The following is a 20,379-nucleotide window of genomic DNA, read 5'->3' as shown; positions in this document are numbered from 1 at the left end:
ATTGAAACACACCCTTATAGTCGCTTCCGATGCGGCGCTATGGTGGCTAGAATTAGCGGCGCTAACCACAGAACAGCTCTTGTCGCGTTTATCACTTTAGCGTCATCTATTTAAAAATAAGCTTTAATTTACGAAACCAAGTCAAATCAGTATTTAGCGCTAGAACGACCAGGGCACGTTACCCCCCTTTTCGTTGTGTTTTCACTCCGTCGACCGGGTCGCAGCATTGTAGGCATTTGCTGTTTCAACGTGTTCTTGTCATGTAGAATTTAAAATGATGTAAATGCTACAGGACAGTTTTTGTACTTTAAATATGCTGCCATGTATGTATTTCTATATCTATATAACATTTGATTTGGAGCTTGTTTCTATGTTCGGAGTTCATAAACCTGAAACCATGAAAGTGCGCTGATATGAAGTTTCAGCGCAAAAATGTTGTGTCCTTTCTCGTTTGCGACCGCCGTGACCGACCAGAAAGTGCGCTGAAATGAGGTTTCAGCAGTTTCAGCGCTAAAACGTGTCCTTTCTCGCTTGCGATCGCCGTGACCGTCCATGCCATCGCTGTGCACCACAATGGCGACGGAGCGGCGCGGGTAGCGCGGGGCCGCTCAAAGGCTGTCACCACCCTGAGCGGTCTGTGATAGTGGTAGCATGCAGTGGTTGTGGTTCTTTATTCTGTTTTCCTCTCTCTCTTATCTCTCTCTCTCTCTTTTTTTTTTTTTTTTTTTTATTCCGCTGTTGAAGCAAAGAACTGCCTGCGTCTGCCTCGTCCCGCCGTCCTTGCACGCTTGCACTGCGGAAGATGAGGTGTCAGAATTATTGTTTTTAGAGTGCGTCGCGATTGCAGCGTCCGGTGCGTTCTGGACGGTCTTTAGAGCTTGAACGCTTGCATAACAACCCTTGTTTCAGCTGAACAAATGTGAAGTTCCTAGCTTTGCAGAGATCCTGTACGTACTTTGTGACTGTATTGCATTGCTTACGCCGCTAAGAGGTGAAGTAAAAAAAGAACAGTCGGAAAATTTTACAGCTATGAACGAAAGCGACCCGCGAGATGTTGACGGCGGTGAGAAAGAAAAAGACCAACTGGTCGAAAACGGCAAGAACAAAGTGCCTATCGAATGCAAGTATTGTTCGTCCCGGATACTCAACGTTGGCGTGTGCGAGTTGGTCAGTACGCAGGTAAATACCGACTTTTATTGTTTATTCTCTTTATTATCAATACGAAACTGTATTGGCGATATAGTATTATTAATTGGACACTTTTTGGTCCATCTCTAAATGTCCATTTGCTCATGTGAGCTCGAGGCAACCAAACGTTGCACAGTCGACCGCAGCTTCCACTTCCAGCTTACTTTTGTCGAAATGTTAAGGAATGTGGAGTATTACGATTATGACCTTTAAGTTTATTATAAACGCATGCAGCGAGCGCTTCACTTCGTAGGCTGTACGTGATGACGTTATGCGCCGCGACTCTAAGCTGTAGAAGATGCAGAAGACCCACTGCATTTGGTCTAGATTGATTAGTATAGAGAAAAAAAAATCATTTCTTAATCATACCTAATTTGTAACAGTGTGTTCTCATTTTTGAACAATGGAGTAGTGCTGTGCGCCTCGAGCACAAATATTTTTCCAATCTCGGTACTGTATTAGTGAGTGAAAAAAACATTTATTGTGGTTATGTACAAAGAGTTTGCGACGAGCCAGAAGGGCCCACCACCCCGTACAAAGTCTAGGAGGGGTTCCTATTCCGGTACCCCTGTGGGCTTTTGTGGCAGCCCGGGCTCGGTCCACCAGGGCACGTTGGTCCTGTATGGTCGAGCAGCCGAGCAGGGCAGCCTCCCAGCACTCTCGGGAAGGATGGGAGGGGGGGGGGGGGGGTAGGCTGGGTTGTTGGGGCATGCCAACACCATGTGGTAGGTGTCCGCGGACACGTTCCAATTGACCTAGGCAATCGCGTCTCAACCAAAAATTATTGGGAGGCCCGGCCCCTCTTCGCCTGGTGATCAGCAGTGCATACATACATCTTATACCTACGTACGTATACGAACAGTTCATGTATGCATGTGAATCTCCCCTCGAGCAAACGGAGACTTTAAGCACTGCTGCCACCTAGCTGCCCCGAGCATTGCTGCGTTCTGCCAAATTCACGACCATAGGGATAGGGTCATGCACTGCTTTTAGAGAACCTGCAACTGTAGCCACCAATGCAAATCAGTAGAATTTCATCCACATTTAGTCCTGCAGTGGATATATTGAACAGTTGAAACTATTTCTTGACACCATGCAGTAAGGGAAGCATCTTATTTCTATTTTCAATGCTTCTACCTTCCATGGTGTCAAATTAACTCTTGATTGTGCAAAATTGTGAAGGTTGAATTCTCAGCACCAGTCATAATTACATTCTTCCAGCTCCTTGCGATAAAGCTGGCCATATCGAGTAATGAAAGTAACAGTGACAATTTCCAACTGAATTTTTGACAAAAGTGTGAAATCATATAGTAAATTTATTGCACAAACCTGCTGTATACTTACATAAATATTGTGATTCTGTTTCCTTGAACATATGGCTGAAGGAAGTATTTTATTGGTCCCATATTGAATTGGTGTGGATGAGATGGGGAAGCTCTCTAAACTTTAATAGAGCTTGAGGATACGGTATATTCATCAGCTTTAGATGATCACAATCATTACCTTTGCCATTGCTGCTCTATCCTCTCCTACATTTACTTTCACTTCACCAGGGGCATCTGGAGGGGAGGAACTGAGCTCACAAACTTCTCCATCTACTTCTTTTCGAACTGACACATCATTGATGTTTGGTGTTGGCAAAATCATGGCATCGTCTGTCTCGTGTAGCCATCGCATTGTGCCATTTTTAAGGCTTGTCCCGATGTAAGGAATTTATGCCAGGAAATATCTTCAATAAAGCGACTCTTTTATAAAAAGCAACAATTCACAAAACTAACACTTATTGTATACAAAGCCACACATGCTTTCCTAATACTTTTTCCACTGAGCATTAAAGACCATACATTGTATGACTTTTCCAATTTGGGGACAGCTGACAATGAGCTCAAAAACTGACCAAAACTCTTGAGCACTTTTCAGCTTTCATAGCAATGTGCATGTCAAACTCTTTTCTGAGCAACTAAAGACATTAATGAACAGTTGATTTAGATGTGCAAAAGGATGTCTGAAAGTGAGCAGTTTAAATGGCCTGCTGTGGGGGGGGTGTGAATGTTTTGGCTTCAAAAGAGCAACATAAACAGCACCACATAGTTCACAACTTTATCCGCTGCATTTATTGCTGCTGAAGTAGGGGCAGGATTTGTCAAACAGGTGATTTTGTTCGCATAACATTGCTTTTCTGAATTTAACATTGCAATGACCAGAACACAGTTATGGTTCCCAAATTAGAACATTGTTTAAAAGTGGGTAAAGAACCTTTGAAAAAGAGAGAAGGTTTTGTGGACACATTCTGTATATTCACCCATATAAGTTCATGTTTGTAAATGAATGAACTGCTATTTGTTTCTTTGAATATATTCATACACATATGCAACTTGCCAAAGTTGTTAGTATGCTGTTTGTATGCATCTTCCAGACTTGCATTTTCAACCAAGGAGCATTACAGGGCATGGCTTATCATCATAAACATGGTCTTTGTCTTTTCAACAGTACGACCTTCCAACAGTGGATGGGGACAGCAAGATGGTCGAGAAGCTAACAGACTTTTGGTGTGTTAATGACATCTACACCTTTGAAAACATTGGATTCACCAACACTGTTGGTCAAACAAAATACCTGGCTTGTGCCGACTGTGAACGGGGCCCTGTAGGCTGGCACAGCCTGGAGACGAGGAAATCATTTGTGGCACTTTCAAGAGTGCGCCATCTGTAAAGTCCTTGTTGAACATCAAAGTCTTAGTTTGGTACATTTGTAGACACAGAGTGCCTTGGTGACAGTGTGCATTGTGCCTGATTCCATTAGCCTGTGAAGGAAATACTCCGTCACAGGTTGCTGCCTACCAAAGACAGCTGCAAGTTTTCTGTGCAGCTTGTCATTTTGAATCATTCCCATTCATTAACCAAGATATTACTGCTTGCTAAAAGAAATGTCTGGTTACCAGAGTGTCATTTTGTCCTCTGTAACTGCAGATCATACAGCGACATGGCTTTATGTGTAATCAACGTTTTGCCGTTTTGTTTGACAAACAGCTCACATTGATAATAGAAAATCATGTTATGCAGTGTGCTGCTGCTAATTAGAGATAATAGCAATGATTTTTTAATATGTATTGCAGACATAGTAGATTAACTTAAAAGAGACAGTATATAATTCTTTATTGCATGGTAGACATTGTGCCCAAAAAATTGCAGTTTTTGTTTGGAGCTTCTTGTGGATTTTTACTTGTTTTACCATGTTAAGGAAGTTTTTCCCTCTTCATTTACATTGGGTGCACATGAAACAGTAATGTGTGTGTGTGTACCTCAACCTTTTGATGATAGTGATATATTGAGCAATACATAATAAAGCTTTATGTTAAAGACTATATTTGGTAGTGGCAAGGTTTAAGCTCATGAGCCATTGTACTTTTAAGGGTAGTACACATATTTTAACCACCATACGTATTATGTTTTTGCAAATGAAGGTGGTATAGTCTTTGTTAAATTAGTCCAGTTGAATTTATCCTTTAGCATTTTGTTACAGTTGTTTCACACGGTGCTCAGTTCTTTTTTTTTTTTTTTTTTCCCTAGAAGAGTTGATATGGGACATGCCTAAAGCAATAATGTGCAGGTGCTAGATATGTTTCTGTGAACAAATATGTGCATGATCTGTGTCGTACATCAAGACAAGGCATGCGTACAACAGATCAAAATAATGCATGAGATTTTATTTGTTCACACTATAAAAATATGAATTCTATTGACTTAATTGAAAGCTTGGAGACTGTTTTATGTGTCTTAAAGCCGAGACCTCATTATTGAATTTAGTGTCTTATTTCTGATGGTGTTACCATAGCACTTTAATGATTTCATTGCTCTGGTTGCAGCTATGTGTCAATTTTGCACTTCGTTATTGCACAGCGAATTGTGTCTCTGTATATCATAGCCTTCATCTGTCAAGGCAGAAAATGTCCTTATTTCTGAAAGGGGGGAAGATTGATGATTTGCCATGGAGGGGGTGGATTAAAGTCTTCAAAGGAATGCTGACAAAGAAACAAACTTTGCAGCCTTCATGTACTTTGTAAACTTGCTCATGGCACTCCTATTACTACCTACCTTGCTGTGCTTATCACCTCTGTCATTTTTGGGGCAAAGGACCCTAGGCTAAACCAATTTCAGTGACTCAATCATCATTGCATTCTCCAGTGTTTGTCAGACCCTATGCTTTGAAAACTCTATCCCTCTGCTTCACTTGGATGTGTGCCCAATTGGCCACTGGTAAGGGGCCCTGCAACATTTTTTTTTTCAACATTGTAAATAAACCTGCTTATTTGCTAAACAATACTGTCATGAACATTTGAGCCTAATATTAACCCTGTACTTGCAGTCCTTACATGGTGCGAAGGACCCTAGGCTAAACCAATTTCAGTGACTCAATTAGCATTGCATTCTCCAGCAGTTGTTGGACCCTATGCTTTGATGGTGGTTGAAATCAATCCGGAGGCCCCCACTACAGTTTGCCTCATAATCAAATCATGGTTTTGGCACTTAAGACCCCAGAATTCACTTCAATTCCTATGCTTTGAAATTTCTATATCCCTCTGCTTCACTTGGGTCTACACCCAAATGGTAAGGGTCCTGCATCATTTTTTCGACATTGTAAATAAACCTGCTTAGTTGCTAAACAATACTGTCACGAACATTTGAGCTTAATATTAACCCTGTGCTCACAGTCCGGAGCCTAAATTTCGCTTCAAAAGACTACCTGCTCTTTCCAAACTTCCAGAAATTCCTGCCATTTCTCAGTTTTACTTTATTTTTTATTTATTTACATGATACTGCAGACCTTTTTGGTCCAAGCAGGAAGGGCAAATTCAAAGAAGGAATACAATGCATTATACAAACAGCAATATACCTATTTGTTAAAATGCATGCATGTAGATATATAAAACACTTCTAAATATATATATATATATATATATATATATATATATATATACATATCCGGCACCTCTAAAAGGGTTAAAAATATCATCAATGGCCTTTTTGAAGTTCCCACACGTGAAAAGCTCTTCAGGTAGGAAGTTCCAGTCAGTTATTGTTTTTGGAAAAAATGAGAACTTGTGGGCATTTGTTCTTGCGAAATGAGGAGTCAAGCTATAGTTGTGTGTGTGTCGTGTTTTGCAGGTTAAAGCCAGTGTAAGATATGGTGTGGCCGGGATGCCGAACTTTCCATGAAACAAGGAGTGTAAAGATTCTATCCTCACTATTTTTTTTCTGGTACAGAGAAGTTTTATTTGCTTAGTTTTCATGAGGAGAGATGGAGTCGGAATTCCTGTATTAGTTGTAGATGAAGCGCACGGCGCGCCTTTGAACCGTGTGAGGATCCCACACCACGGTGGCATATTGGGGTTTGGGCTAACAATATATTCAGAAGCTACTTTCTTTGCACTGGCAGGTGCTGCCCTTAACTTGTCTTAAAAACCTGTTTTTTTTTTTCATAGCAGATGAAGTTATAAAGCAAATGTGATCATTCCAAGTAAGCTGGTTGTTATTGATTACACCTTAATATTTGTATTTTGTGACCTGAGTCGCAGATGTAGTGTTGAGGGTGTAAGAGGCGTCTTCTTCCCAGTGATGCTCATAAATACTGTTTTCTCAAAGTTCAATAACATCCCCCATTTGTCACACCAAGACAAAACAATTTAAAGCAGTATTTAGCAGGCTTTAATCTGAACCAGAATGTATTTCGTTAAACCACGTGCAGTCATCAGCAAAAAGGTAAGCTTTGACGTTTTCATCAATAAAGGAGACCAAATGATTTATATAGACCAAAAAAAAAATAGAGGTCCCAGCACACTCCCCTGCGGGGAACGCCTGAGGTGATTTCGAGTGGAGGGGAACGAAAACTGTCAATTTCACCTTCTGTGTTCTCTGCTTTAAGTAAGCAGCTATCCATTTTATGAGTGGTGCCGGTACTCTAATTATCCTAAGCTTTAGAAGTAGTTTATCGTGAGGAACCTTGTTGAATGCTTTACTGAAATCGAGATGTATACGTCAACTTGTCCGGAATTGCCTAATATGGCACTAAGGGTGTGAACAGCTGTTAATTGTGCAACGGTTGAAAATCTCTTTCTAAAACCATGCTGACATGGACGGAGCGCAGAACTTGTATTTAGAATCTGCAGTACATGATTTTGAACTATGTGTTCGATGAGCTTACAGGAGGAACAGGTTAAGAAGGTAAGATGGTAGTTCCCTACCAAAAGGCAGTCTCTGGTCTTGTGTATAGGCACAATTCTGGCTGTAAGCCAGTCCGGGTGTAATGAAACTGACAACAGTGATTCGTTAAAGATTTTGGTTAGGAAATGAGCTAAGGATTCTGCATAGCTAAGAATGCATTGGGTATACAATCAGGACCAGTGGAACTCTTCGGATTTCTTCTGGACATGTGATAACATTTTCATTTACAACTATCTGCTTAATAGGCTGACTGGAATCCCGGACATGATTAGAAAATTTACTTGGATTGTTCTGCATAAACTGTGGGAGGGTCTCGGTAAAATAATGCTGCCTGGCCGATCGGATACGTGCGGACAATTCAACCGTCAATGCTTCTAAGAAACTAGATTTTAGGGACTTTGTTCTTATTAGACACTTTATTTTTATTTTCAAGAGGATAATGTGCCGGCTAATCCACGGATTTATCTTCTTTGTGCGTATCTTTTTTATCAGGAATAAAGTTAATGCAATAATGGCAGTGCTTCTTGAATGTGTTCTCTGCGTTCTCTTCATCTGCCATTTTTAAATGTGATGGCCCATAGGCAGAATTTCATAAGACATCAGAACTAAACAGTGCCTTTGGCAGAAGCAGAAGTGGGAAAATGTCAGTGGTTAAGTAGCGCACCATCTGGTGGCAGAGAACATACCACTTCACAGGTACAGTGACCTCCATGGTTGGGTAGTGCGACAGGACGTTTCATCACACAGTTTGGAGGTCAGCCCAATACAGTGAGATGATGGGCAGAGCATAGGAGCCATTGTTCTGCATGGGCACAGCTTTGAGCCCACTTACGACAAAAAAGAAGAGGGAAAGACCAAGAGAGTATGGTAGCAGCATTTGATAGCTGGTAACTTCATTTATGCAAGTCACATCAAAATATTTTTTGGTGAAGAAATGCTTGCAGGGATATGACCAGAAACATTCCAGATCTTCCATAAAAGGTGTTGCAGGGACCCTTGAACGGGTAACATTGCAATAGGAAAAGAAACTATTGCTACGCTCCCTTTGTTGACTGTTTGTGAAAAGGCATGCATGGTATGTGAACAGTGGCACGAAATGTCACTGTAGTTGGGTGTTCTGTGCTTGCAGTAATGTCTAGTCTGAAGGTTGAAAGGCAAGTGATGGCATAACCAATTTTAGTGCTTGTGTCCAAGTATGTGCCATACTAGTATCAGGTGCTGTACTTTTCTATTTTGCTTATTTTACGGTACTGTCAGTCCTTGCAGGCTATTACAGAGGTGGACAAAAAGAAACACATGCTCGGCCATAATGATCTTGCATAGTGCATAGATTTTAAAAATCCTATGGTGTGTAGCAGTCGCTCATTGAGAAAAGCTTCAGGAATCGTCAATGGATATCTACAGAACCTTCTCAAATTCTTCCTGCTGTACAACTGCTCTGGAATAGCACCATTACACCCACAGTGAATGCAATCCACAGTGAATGCAAGCAGCGAAGAAATTTTGGAAACATCTCAACTCCTTGAGTAATAAGACTAGCCTAGAGCAGAGGTTTATAGTTACAGCTCAAGGTGTTCGACTAGAGGGAGATGAGGCAATGGAACATATAAGAACAATGATGGCAGAAAAATTTAAAGAACGAAACATAGCATGTGCTCAATCAGGTGAGGATGGACTAGTCAGTGCAGTGGCTCCACTGGCACAAAGCGAGTGGGAAAGGGCAGAGAAGAGGGTTCCTAGTAGCACGTCGACAGGTCCTGATGGCATCCCAATTATGTTGATAAAGACATTGGGCCCAAAATCTAAGAAAGCATTAAGAGAGGCAGTGAGCAAAATGATAATGGACGGTAAAGCCCCCGACGGGTGGAGACTGAGCAGGATGAGCATGATATATAAGGGAAAGGGGGACAAAGCCGACATAAACAACTACCGTCCCATAACAGTGACGTCAGTGGTTTACAGGGTGGTGATGCAGATTATAAAGGACAGACTGCAGGCATGGGTGGAGAGCGAGGAGGTGCTGGGGGAACTACAAAATGGGTTCCGAAAACAAAGAAGGTTAGAAGATAATCTGTTCTCATTGACACAGTGTATTGAAATAGCAGAAAAGGAACACAGGCCCCTATGGCTTGCCTTTCTGGATATCAAGGGAGCCTATGACAGTGTAATCCAAAAGGATTTGTGGGACATACTGGGCACTCTAGAGGTGGAAGATGGAGTAAGAAATCTTTTAAAAGATATCTATAAAAGTAACAAGTTGCTTATAAAATGGCAAAACAAGGTATCTGGGCCTATAGAGATACAGCAGGGGCTTAGGCAGGGGTGCCCTCTGTCACCTCTGTTGTTCATGCTGTATTTACAAGGATTAGAGAAAAAATTAGAGAGGAGCGGACTTGGCTTCAACCTTTCCTATTTCAAGCAAGGAGAATGGATTAAACAGTCATTACCAGGACTGATGTATGCGGATGACATTGTACTTATGGCTGACAGCAAGGAAGACTTGCAGAGATTAATGGACATCTGTGGTAAAGAGGGAGATAGCTTAGGTCTGAAGTTTAGTAAAGAAAAATCGGCAGTCATGACTTTTAATGATAATCAGGGCAGCGAGCATAGGATACAGGAGGTTACGCTGGAGGTGGTGGATAAGTACAAATATCTTGGAGTGTGGATAAACAATGGGGCTGAGTACCTAACGGAACATGAAAAATATGTGACGGCTAAAGGTTGCAGAAATGCAGCTGTGATGAAAAATAGGGCACTGTGGAATTACAATAGGTACGTAGTGGTGAGAGGGATTTGGAAAGGGGTGATGGTCCCTAGTTTGACTTTCGGCAATGCGGTCCTGTGCATGAGATCAGAGGTTCGAGCAAGGTTGGAAGTTAAGCAGCGAGGGGTAGGTAGACTGGCTCTGGGAGCACACGGAAATATACCAAATCAGGGGCTACAGTGTGACATGGGATGGACGTCATTCGAGGGCAGGGAAGCCAGCAGCAAGATAGAATTCGAGGAGCGATTGAGAGAAATGGCAGAAAAGCGGTGGGCAAGGAGAGTTTTCAGTTATTTGTACATGAGGAATGTTGATACAAAATGGAGGAAGCTGACCAGAAAACTGTCAATCAAATATTTGGACTGCAGGAGGGGTGCAAACCAGGAAACAGCGGTTAAGAAAAAGGTTAAGGAAACAGAAGGGGGCTGTGGAAAACAGGGATGCAGACGAAATCAGCACTGGGCACATACCGAACTTTCAAGCAAGAAATTGCCAAAGAAAATATCTACGATAATTCTAGGGGAAGCTCTTTGTTGTTTGAAGCCAGGACGGGAGTATTGCGGACTAAGATGTACCGAGTCAAGTACCAATTAATTAGTACGTATATGAGAACTATTTGGTACATGCAGAAAACACGTACAATGTTCCCCGTATATTGTACGTGTTTTCATAAGATCTAATATACATTCTACAGCGAGACCCATGCTAGTACTGCTTTTTTGAAGCAGGCTGTACTGCTTCGACGATAAACAAGCTGGAGCTGTTAATTAAGGCAACTTTCTTGATCAAGAATTATGCGTACCTCATCACAAGTTGTGCGACCTGTTTTGTCTTCTGTCATCATCACAGCATTCAGAACACTACCATTTTCTTTAAATAAAGGTGGCAAGTAAATTACTTTAAGTTATTCATTTCACCTTCTCAAGAGGCATAAGCTATAATGATTTCACTTGCCAAGACAGCACATTCATCCACGCGACTGAATAGAGATCGAGATTTCATTTCATTTATTTATCTTAAAGACCCCACGAGGTCGCGTATTGCATGCAGTACAGATGGCGACTTTCGCTGGTGGTTTAATTATTGGAGCCGTTGTGCACCATCATTTTGCAATCCGTCAGCGCTCGCGGCTTTGCAAACTACGGCGTTGGGCGCACTCTTCTGATAAAGAAGCTTTGCGGTGGACACCAGATCCTTCGAAGTTCTCCGATTCGGCGCTCTCAACGGCTGAGCAAAACATTTAAAGGAGGCCACCGACTAAGTGCACCTGTGCCACTTTGATGGAAGTTCTTTCGCACATACATATATGTATGTATATATTTCGTCTCTAATTTTCTGCTTTGAGATACAAGGTTTGTAGGATACTTATGGAATATCGTACTTATCACATCGATTTCACACGCGATTTATTGCGGCGAAGATAGTTGAAAACGCCGTTCATGATAATAGAAAACGTGCGTTCGATGAACCAGCTTTTTAAATACTTTTCACGCACCACAGCAGTTGGCGTCAGCGTTTTGTCATTTTTTTTTATCCTTCTTTTCCATTCTGCGAGCCGTGTGCTATCAGATGGTGCAGTGAACAAGAATACAAGCCATTTGCTCGAGCAGTAGCTACTCCAGCACAACCACGCAAAGCTTCACTGTCGCTGTGGTTTCAGCATTCTTTCACCGCCGTCACATAGTTCTCCTACTCACATACACGGGAGCAGAACAACCACAAACTCACTCGAAGCTTTTCTGACACAAGAACAAACACGCAACATCGTAATGACGCTGAAAACGCAAACACAGAAATCGACGCAACCACTGCGAAACTGCTCTAGCGAAGCAGACGACACGCGCAGTCGGCACCCACCTAGAGTTGCTACCAAAGCTGTCGTAGGGACTCTACACGGATGGATGGATGGATGGATGAGGCTGAACCCTTTAAATCGGGCGGTGGCATACGCCACCTAGCCATGACTATTAACATATTTTGTACTTTGTGGTGGGTGAAATTTCACCCCTGCCTTGATTTTATCCACCAATCAGATAACCTCTGTTTGGTTATTTCTACCCGCTTAAAGTCTATTTTACACGTCTATTTTACCTACATGACTGCGACCTCTGCCGGCCACCGTGGGCATTCATTGCAGATGGTGCCATGTCTACATGAAGGAAAATGCTGTCGCCAACAATCGGCTGACCAAAATCGGTGCCGTGTCGGCCTAGTGTGAATGAGCCTTGAGCGCACAGCGGAGCCTGTCAAGCAGGCGTCGGCGGGGTTTTGCATGCGTGCAGTTCTCAGAGGCCATGCTTTGGTTGGAATAGTTTTGTTGATTCCTGTGAGGTGGCGCTGCAAACATTATCATTCCTAGGTGACTATTCGTCGCCACCCCGTTTCAAAGGGGATGCCAATAAATCATCATCATCATCATCATTTCACTGCAAAACATTGTTATTTTGTTATTATTCCTTCAACTTCTGCTTGACTTTTTGTTGTATTGTATAGCAACGGAAGCAAGTGTTAAGCAGCAGTATAAAGAATAAAAAAATCAACGCATGAAGTAGTAAAAAGAACGGAAAAACATTGTCTCCTGCCAGGATTCGAACCCCGCTTTTTTGCGTGGGAAGCAGACATTTTACCTCTGAGCCATGGCGGGCTGAGTGTTACCGATCGCAGCGCTCCAAGCGGCGTTACGGTCGTTTGGCTTCACTTTCAATGCATTGAAAATGCAGCCGTTCCGGGCACTCTCCATGTTCTAGTACACTCTAATCTAGCTAAAGTCTGACCATATGGTCTGACAAAATAGTTAGTTATCGTCATGGAGGAAGGAAACCCCAGGAGAGGCCCTGGCCAGCACGAGCGTATTGGAGAAGGTGTGGCGCAAGTCACATGCTGTTTTTCGCAAAGGAGCACTGGGATGGGTACCCCAAATGTCAACGTTGCCATGACAACCGCGCTCCTGAAGCTTCGCTGCTGCTCTCGGTCTCTGAAAAGTGAGATGACATTTTTCCGTCGGTGTCTTTCCCGCAGCACCATTTGTTCGCGAGAAAAGTTGACTTTAGAGTGTGGTGTGTAAGCTTGAAACTTGTGTTTTGATTCTGTGAGTGTGAGTGTCGGCCAGCAATAGATACACTCAAGCAATCACGGCGCGGGTCTTCGTCGTCTTCTTCAACGTGCCACGGAAAAACACAGGAGCGCGTCTGCTTCACTAAACCTGCTACAGAAGTGTCGTAAGCTTTGTTTTGACGCGCGTCGGCAGCACACTCTTCCGGCCGCTCGTAACAATGCAAGTTCAAAGTTCGCGCCCATCTGCTCCGGCGAGCTGCAGAACCCCTGATTGGAGGCGCAAAGACAGGTGGCACACCAACAAGGCTGCACTTCCGGCCTCAAAAAAAGTGACGTCAGGGCCTCTCCTGTTTCGTTTCCTTCCTCCATGGTTATCGTCGATAGTTACGATGTCCTCGGGAAGATGGTTGCAATATATTGATGTACGGGGCAAAAAAGACTCCTTAGTTATTTCAGTCGTGCTCGAATAGTTTGGTTCGGACGGTCATTTTCTTGTTATCATCATCATCGTTTTTTTTTTCTCCATGGGACGTTATCATGGGGTTATTCGGCCGTCGTCCGTCGATATAATTGACTCCCAACTCCGTGGTATGGCAGCTGGGCTGACAGCCGAAACGATGGAAAATGATATTTCGAAGTGCACATCATCTCTCGAAACTTCGATTGTGCCTCCTCTACCGACTGAATTAGAAAGTGTGCACGACGTGACTATAGACAAAATTGCCGCAAAGCTTCTGAAAGACAATTTCGTTTTGACCGCCTTGGAACTGCATGCCGAACTCTTGGAAAGCGGCAGGGAACTACCCAGGCTGCGAGACTATTTTTCCAACCCAGGCAACTTTGAAAAGCATAGCCACTCGGTTTTTGATGCTTCACCAGTGCTGCGTGCGTATACAGAAGCCATTTCGCTTGTCTGATGCCTGCACTGAGGCCGAGAGATGGGCTATGGAACGGCGCTCTGTACAACAGCTGTTGTCGGCGAAGTGCCGTTAAGCGTCTGCGCGCAGTGCGTAGCAATAGAAAAATTCGTGCATCTGATTCGCTTTGCAGCGACAACATGGGATGTGGGCGTCAGTGCGAAACTGACGCCCACGTCCCATGTTGTCGCTGATCAGCTGTTTTACTTCGCACGAAATTGTATTGTGCATGGTGAAAATGCTACACAGGCGCGCGCGCACGCGCGCATATACAAAAGTCGCTTCACATGGAAGGTTCGAGTTGAGAAAACCTTATTCTTCTGATCTTTTCCATGCCGTTGTGAAATGGCGCATTCTTAGTTTTCACATAGTAATGCAGCTGACAAAGTTAGTTTTAGTTTTTTTGTTTGCGTGCTCAAGTTTCCTGAAATAGTGGTGTACTGTAGAAATTTACTGAAGTTATTACGCCTTTGCAACGTTGTTCTTTGCTTTTGCCACCCTTGTATGAATGAAAGTGGAGGAATAGCAGTTGATAAAGTAATTGCTGTATTTGAACCTGTGATTTCTTTTGAATATTTTTGTTTGCTGACATTTTTTGTGTGTTGGTGTTCGTTTGAGTAACGAAGTGCTTAATTTTTTCACAGCAAGAACGTCGAGTGTCCAGACATTTGATTCTTTGGATTTCACAAGGTATTCAGATGATGGAGAGAAACAACTGGATGAAAGAGTTGCTGGTAGGTTAACTGATACTTGATGCAACTTGTGTGTGATGTTTTGTTTAATGTTAAATTAGAAAATTGTTCTTGCATAACTATGGTGTCCATACTTCTCAAAGGAGGTAATTGTACTTCTTGCTTTTTACCACAGTACAAGGACATCGTAAACTGGTCTGGTAGATTTGTTCAACAAGTATTATACCTCAATGGTATAAACTATTATGTTGAGGAAACAATCGACATTTGGGATCCTGGCTTCATCTGTAATATCAACTACGTTGGACTTTGAAGCCCTTGTTTTGCATTCTGAATTACATGCTGTTTTATGATAAGTTTGTGAATTCTTTGGGGAATCCACATAATTTTACAATAACATTCAGTTCTTGGCTTGCACATACACATCTAGGCGCCACCATCTCTTTGCATTTTCAGGAGTTTTTGTCAACTTAACTCCACTTAAACTACCTCAGTAAATATTTCTGAAATGCTTGTCCTTTATTACCTAGTCTTTGTGTACCGAGAGAAAATTTAACCAGTTTCCCCCCCCCCCCCCCTTTTTTTTTTTTTTTTGAAACAGGTACCTCAAAAAGCAAGTGATTTTCCTGGCTTCTTTATTACTCATAAATGTGCAAATGCATTGACAGATGTGTCTTATAATTTACATTTTTGCACTTACTGTTGTGTGCGCCATGAGTGCTCCTTTCACCTGTTGTTTGGTTTTTGCCACACCTTTGGAAGGCAGTAATTTTTTCATGCTTTTTTATCTTATTTTCAGAGTAGTGCGGGCCTAAATTTGGTCCAAGCAGGAGGGGCTATTTAGCATTAAAAATGCAAAACTTAACAGAAAGCAGGAACAAAAAAATGAAGGCAACGGGATAACGTAACACTAGGAGTGCGGCATGTGACACTAGTTTTGACATTATGGAGGGAGAAAACAAAATAGTAGAGAGCATGACATCGGGCAACTAGCCTTAACATTTCAGCCTCCTCTGACACTGTTCCTCCCGCTCTCTCTCTTTGAATGGCATGCTGACTTTGGGAAAAGAGTCTGCACATAGTGGTGAACCTCTAAAGGCACTGTTTGGTTTATGGTGGCTATTAGTGGGAGGGAGGGTGCCAGTGTCACTCTTTCTGCCATGCTCTCTGTGACTCTCCACTCACTCTGCTAAGTATGAAGCGGTTAGAAATCGTTACGGGGCCAGGGTCTTTTCCAGTTTGTGTCACTGTTGCACTGAAAAACTTTTCAGTAGTTGTTCTTACTATCATTTGTAAAAACTTCATATTTTATTTATTATTCTTTAAAACCTTTTTGTGCATATTCATAGCTATCTTTGTTTTTGGGACATCAAGCTCATGGAGTGTTTCTAATGTTCAGTCTAGCTTTGTATTCGTGATAGAAAGTTTGTGGTAGAAAATGTGAATACCTTTTCTCTGGCAGTTTGAGGCAGCATGGCCTTCGAAAATTCAGCTCCACGAAAAATTTTCTTGTCATAATAATGACTCTGGAGTGTCCTTTTTTCATTGTAAATTATTGTCATATACTTAAAAAGTGTTTTAACATTACTTTTGTTTACGTCAGTTTTAGAATTTGAGCTTAGGAAGGCTCGTGAAACCATCAAAAACCTGCGAGCAAACCTAACCGTTGTTACAGGTGTGTATACACATTTTTCTTTCATTTTTGATTGTGTTGTCTTTGGAATTAATAGAGTGCATGAAAGTATTATTCCTGTTGTTTTGTGTGATAATTTAAGCATATGCAGATGCACCTCTGTGAGGTGATCTTGTTTACTGAAAGGTTATATATTTGCTGGACTAGGACTATACCAGCAATCACAGGCAGAATCACTAGTATTGACAAGTTTGAGCTTTTCATGAAAGTAAGAAATATTTGTACGGAAGTTCAGTAAAAATGTTCCATGCAAATGCTTAAGCTACTTCAAAAGAGTGAAAGTAATTTGTTTGTTTCGCTTTCACGTGTCCTTTTTTTCCTGTTTTTTGCTCTTATATTATGCAGAGTCTGATCCAAATACTCCTGACAACGGCAGTGAGCACACAACTGTTTCAGAGGAACCTTTGCGCCCTCATGAGCGGCGAGCTGTCAACTTCCTTCTGAACGAGTACTTACTAAAGCATGATTACAAGCTGACATCCATCACTTTTTCTGATGAGAACGAAGTGCAGGTATTTATTTACCAGTTATATATATATATATATGTACATATTATTTGTTTATTTATGTTACCTTCAAGGCTATACAGCAATAAAGAGAGTGGTTACAAAGCAACAAGAAGGAGAACAATTACAGCAATAAATTAGTGTATGACAAAAAAAAAAGGCTCCTGACTATACAATGTACAATAACTGTAGAATACAGTAGAACCTCGTTCATGCGTTGTGGAAGAAAACATGTGAAAGAACATACTATCAGGAAAAGCGTACAATCTGAGGTCACTGAAAAATTAAGACAGGCTCAACTTTTGTTGTTATCTACATAACATGAAGCTTTGCATGAATCGTCGCAGCACGAGACTCTGGTGCACGCTGAACTGTTGGGGTTTAAGTGGCCTGCGACGCGTGTTGTCGTGTTTGCAGTTTCGGCAAGCTTATATTTGTGCTCCTCGAATTCGGGCTGGGTCAGCAGCTTCTTCAAGCAGGGCATTTTGGCGAGTAGTTTTGATGTGCCCACTCAGCAGGAGTCGCTGATGTGCTTCAAACTGTTGGGGCCATGCAGATTGTAATTTTTTATTGCGTACTGTTACAAGAAGCCCACAGGAAACAAAAACAAAATTTAGTTGGTGGGTGACGGCAGAATGTGATGCCTACAATGCCACCAGAGTGAAAGATCACACGCACTTTGTGCTGCTTGCAGCAGGAAATGGCAGCATGTTTGGATTATTGCCTATTAAAAGCATGCAGTACGCTGGCACTAAGCTCTATGCCCTACATGCTGTGAAACATATACGTGATGATGCTTATCGCAATAGGGTTGGTGGCGATTGCTGTGAATGGGGTGTTCGATAACCTAGGAAGATATTTGCTGGTACCGGAATAGGAAATGAGCGTGGGCCGATGTTTTTTTGCAAGATGGGCTGGTAACTACTGTTCTTGATTGCACGCACTTCACACATTTAAAAAACAGATGCGATCTAGCAACTGGAAACATATTCTGCGATGTTTGGAAATGTACTTAACGTTGGTGCTCAAAGATCGTGTTTTTCAGGAACATATGAACTGGTAAAAAAAGTCAGAGCCTTTTCACCCTGTGAAGAGGGAAGTCCAGCGAAGCTGGCGCTCCGGTGGAATTTGCTATGTTGGGGTTTAGCTATGTTGGCCATTTGCTATGTTGAATTTGGCTACAAAATGGTAAACTGACACCTTCACTACGTACTTGGGAAAAAGGCTTCGGTGCCGGCTCCGAGTAGCACTGTAGGGTATTTTTTAACACTTAGACGATGGCTATACAATGCCCGGCTCTGAAAGAACTGGCTCGGCGTCCACATTCGACGGTATTCTTAACGCGTTCGTCACGCTTTTGTACGGAGTTCCCCGACAAGAGTCCTTGACCAACAGGGGTATTCTGTAAGAGTTCACCTAGTGGACTATTACAGGATACCCCCCTCCCCCCAAAGCTCCGTATATACAACCAACGCTAATGTGAACTCCTCTCACACCCCACTCCTCCGTTGACCTACTTTTTTCGTAGACAGGCGGGAGCCCGGAGAGAGCCTGCGGCCCAGGTGGCTGAGGCCGGCAGGGATGCGCGCATGCACCGCAGCCGGAGAGCAGGCACACACACGCACAGTCATGCGTGGCAGCTGTCTATCTCTCCCCGCCATCGAGCCGCCGTGCTCTCCTTGCCTTTCTTCCATTTATCAGCGGCCCTGTCAATATACGCACGCGAAGCAGCCAGAGGAGCGAGGGAAAGAGCGTGCGTCAGCAGCCGAGAAGGAGCGCTGCTCGCCTAGCCTCGCTAGCCTCCCAGCAGGGCTCAACTCTAGTCGGGTGCAGCTTCCAGCAGGCTTGTCGCGCTAGCCTCGCAGCCGGGCCCAATTCTAGTCGGGGGGGGGGGGGGGGGGAATGCGGCATAAAAGAAGGTCCACTAGCGCAAGAGAAGAGAGATAGCGGGGGCTCAGCCGGGAGGGAGGAGGGGCTGTGCACTCAACAAGACTACGCTCGAGCCAATACTGATGATAATAGTTTTTTTCTACGCACGGACACGATCCTCGGGAACCTAGCCCTTAACTGCTTTGCTGTAAAAGTGTAACTGTATGGAGTCATTTTTATGTGCAAGCTTATCTGGCCCACCACCATTTAAATCGGCGATGGGATGTTGAAGCCGCAAAAGAAGCGAGCGCCGGAGGAGGAAAGGCATCTGGAGGTGGAGAAGAGAATCATGCAAAGCAACACCACCTAGAGGAAAGTCTAGGTGGCGTTTAGCCAAGCGGGGAAGGAGAAAAGAGGTGACGCGTCTAGGTGGGAGCCGCGCTGGGTTGTCCTCCTCTGGCAGTTGCTACAGGTGCTGTCTCGTGATAACATTGTCCCTGCGCACCGTATGCTGTATGTGCAAGTTAAAGCTGGCAACGGTGAGGCGATGATGGCAGCTCAATCCCGCGCGTGCAAGGAACGAAAGCGGGAAGCAGCGCACCGTCTTCCCACTCAGTGGGGAGTGGGGGGGTTCTACTCTGGCAGATACTGTGTATGGCGTGGCCGCGCGAGCCTTATCTTGAAAGCAATCTGCAATGCAGGCAGTCTAGGTGCACCAAGGGCTGACAGCTTCGTGTGCGCTGTGGCACCCAGACGCTTCCATGTCACCCGCGTTCACTAAGTGAAACGTCACTGTAGTTTTTGGGGTTCTCGATTACAAACTCTGGTGCCGGGAAATCATGTGTAATGGGATTATATCAACAAAGTTCTAGTGTATTAGCTGTGATTAGTCAGCAAGTACAAAAAAAGATACGAAAGTGTAAATGGTATGCACTTATAATACAAAATTTCACCTGGTTATACAATGCTACCTAAAATCTGACGAGAGAGTTGGTTATTATTGATAATTACGACGTTCTAGGGAAGATGGTTCCAATATAAGGGTGTATGGAGCAAAAAAGATCTGTAAAATAACAGTGTTACAAGATGCGATGCCAACTTTATAATGGTGGTCGACACGATGGGAGAAATACGGAGGTCTAGGGATTAGCTGGTAACAAAGCGTAGAATTATGGTACAATTTTTAAATAGACTCAAAGAGGATATTTTACATGATGCAAGAGAAGAAAGGATTAGGGTGGTTTTCATTAAAGTTATAATGGAAATGCAGTTATGATTAGAAAGAATGAAGCAAATGGAGTTATTCTGTATGAGTTCGAGCAAAATAATCAGGTTTTCGTGATAAGGATCCCACGCAGATGAAACGTATTCAAGCTTGGAACATACTAATGTTTTATGGAGTAATAATTTTAATGCAGATGGTGCTTTCGAAAGGTTCCATTGTATGTACCTTGACATTTGAGTGGCATTAT

The 20,379-nt window shown here is 43.0% G+C and overlaps 2 protein-coding genes across 3 annotated transcripts in view; both read left to right on the top strand.

The window, feature by feature from the left end:
• Positions 1-743: 743 nt before the first annotated feature.
• Positions 744-5,508, top strand: LOC119435912 (guanine nucleotide exchange factor MSS4 homolog). Its single transcript, XM_037702607.2, has 2 exons — positions 744-1,179; positions 3,679-5,508. Exons 1-2 carry the CDS (start codon positions 1,030-1,032, stop codon positions 3,898-3,900), a joined length of 372 nt encoding a protein of 123 aa, XP_037558535.1. The 5' UTR covers positions 744-1,029; the 3' UTR covers positions 3,901-5,508.
• Positions 5,509-13,749: 8,241 nt separating this feature from the next.
• The window catches only part of LOC119435911 (RAB11-binding protein RELCH homolog), a 141,747-nt gene continuing 135,117 nt past the window's right edge, over positions 13,750-20,379 (top strand). Inside the window, exons 1-4 of one of the 2 annotated variants that reach the window (XM_049660884.1) lie at positions 13,750-14,115; positions 14,792-14,881; positions 16,443-16,514; positions 16,878-17,044. In XM_049660884.1, the coding sequence (XP_049516841.1) occupies positions 13,755-14,115; positions 14,792-14,881; positions 16,443-16,514; positions 16,878-17,044 (690 nt within the window). In that variant the 5' untranslated portion in view covers positions 13,750-13,754. The remainder of the gene's footprint in view (positions 14,116-14,791; positions 14,882-16,442; positions 16,515-16,877; positions 17,045-20,379) is intronic. The other variant, XM_037702606.2, reaches the window with a different exon arrangement.

This window comes from Dermacentor silvarum, chromosome 1 (genome assembly GCF_013339745.2).
Source record: "Dermacentor silvarum isolate Dsil-2018 chromosome 1, BIME_Dsil_1.4, whole genome shotgun sequence".
NCBI lineage: Eukaryota > Metazoa > Arthropoda > Arachnida > Ixodida > Ixodidae > Dermacentor > Dermacentor silvarum.
This window is presented reverse-complemented; position numbering and strand designations above follow the sequence as displayed.

What these genes read in the sequence shown, in the direction of transcription:
- LOC119435912 (XM_037702607.2), top strand. Translation starts at nt 1,030, where the DNA reads ATGAACGAAAGCGACCCGCGAGATGTTGACGGCGGTGAGAAAGAAAAA. An exon ending in GCGAGTTGGTCAGTACGCAG is followed by an intron (nt 1,180 to 3,678) that starts GTAAATACCGAC and finishes TCTTTTCAACAG; the next exon opens with TACGACCTTCCAACAGTGGA.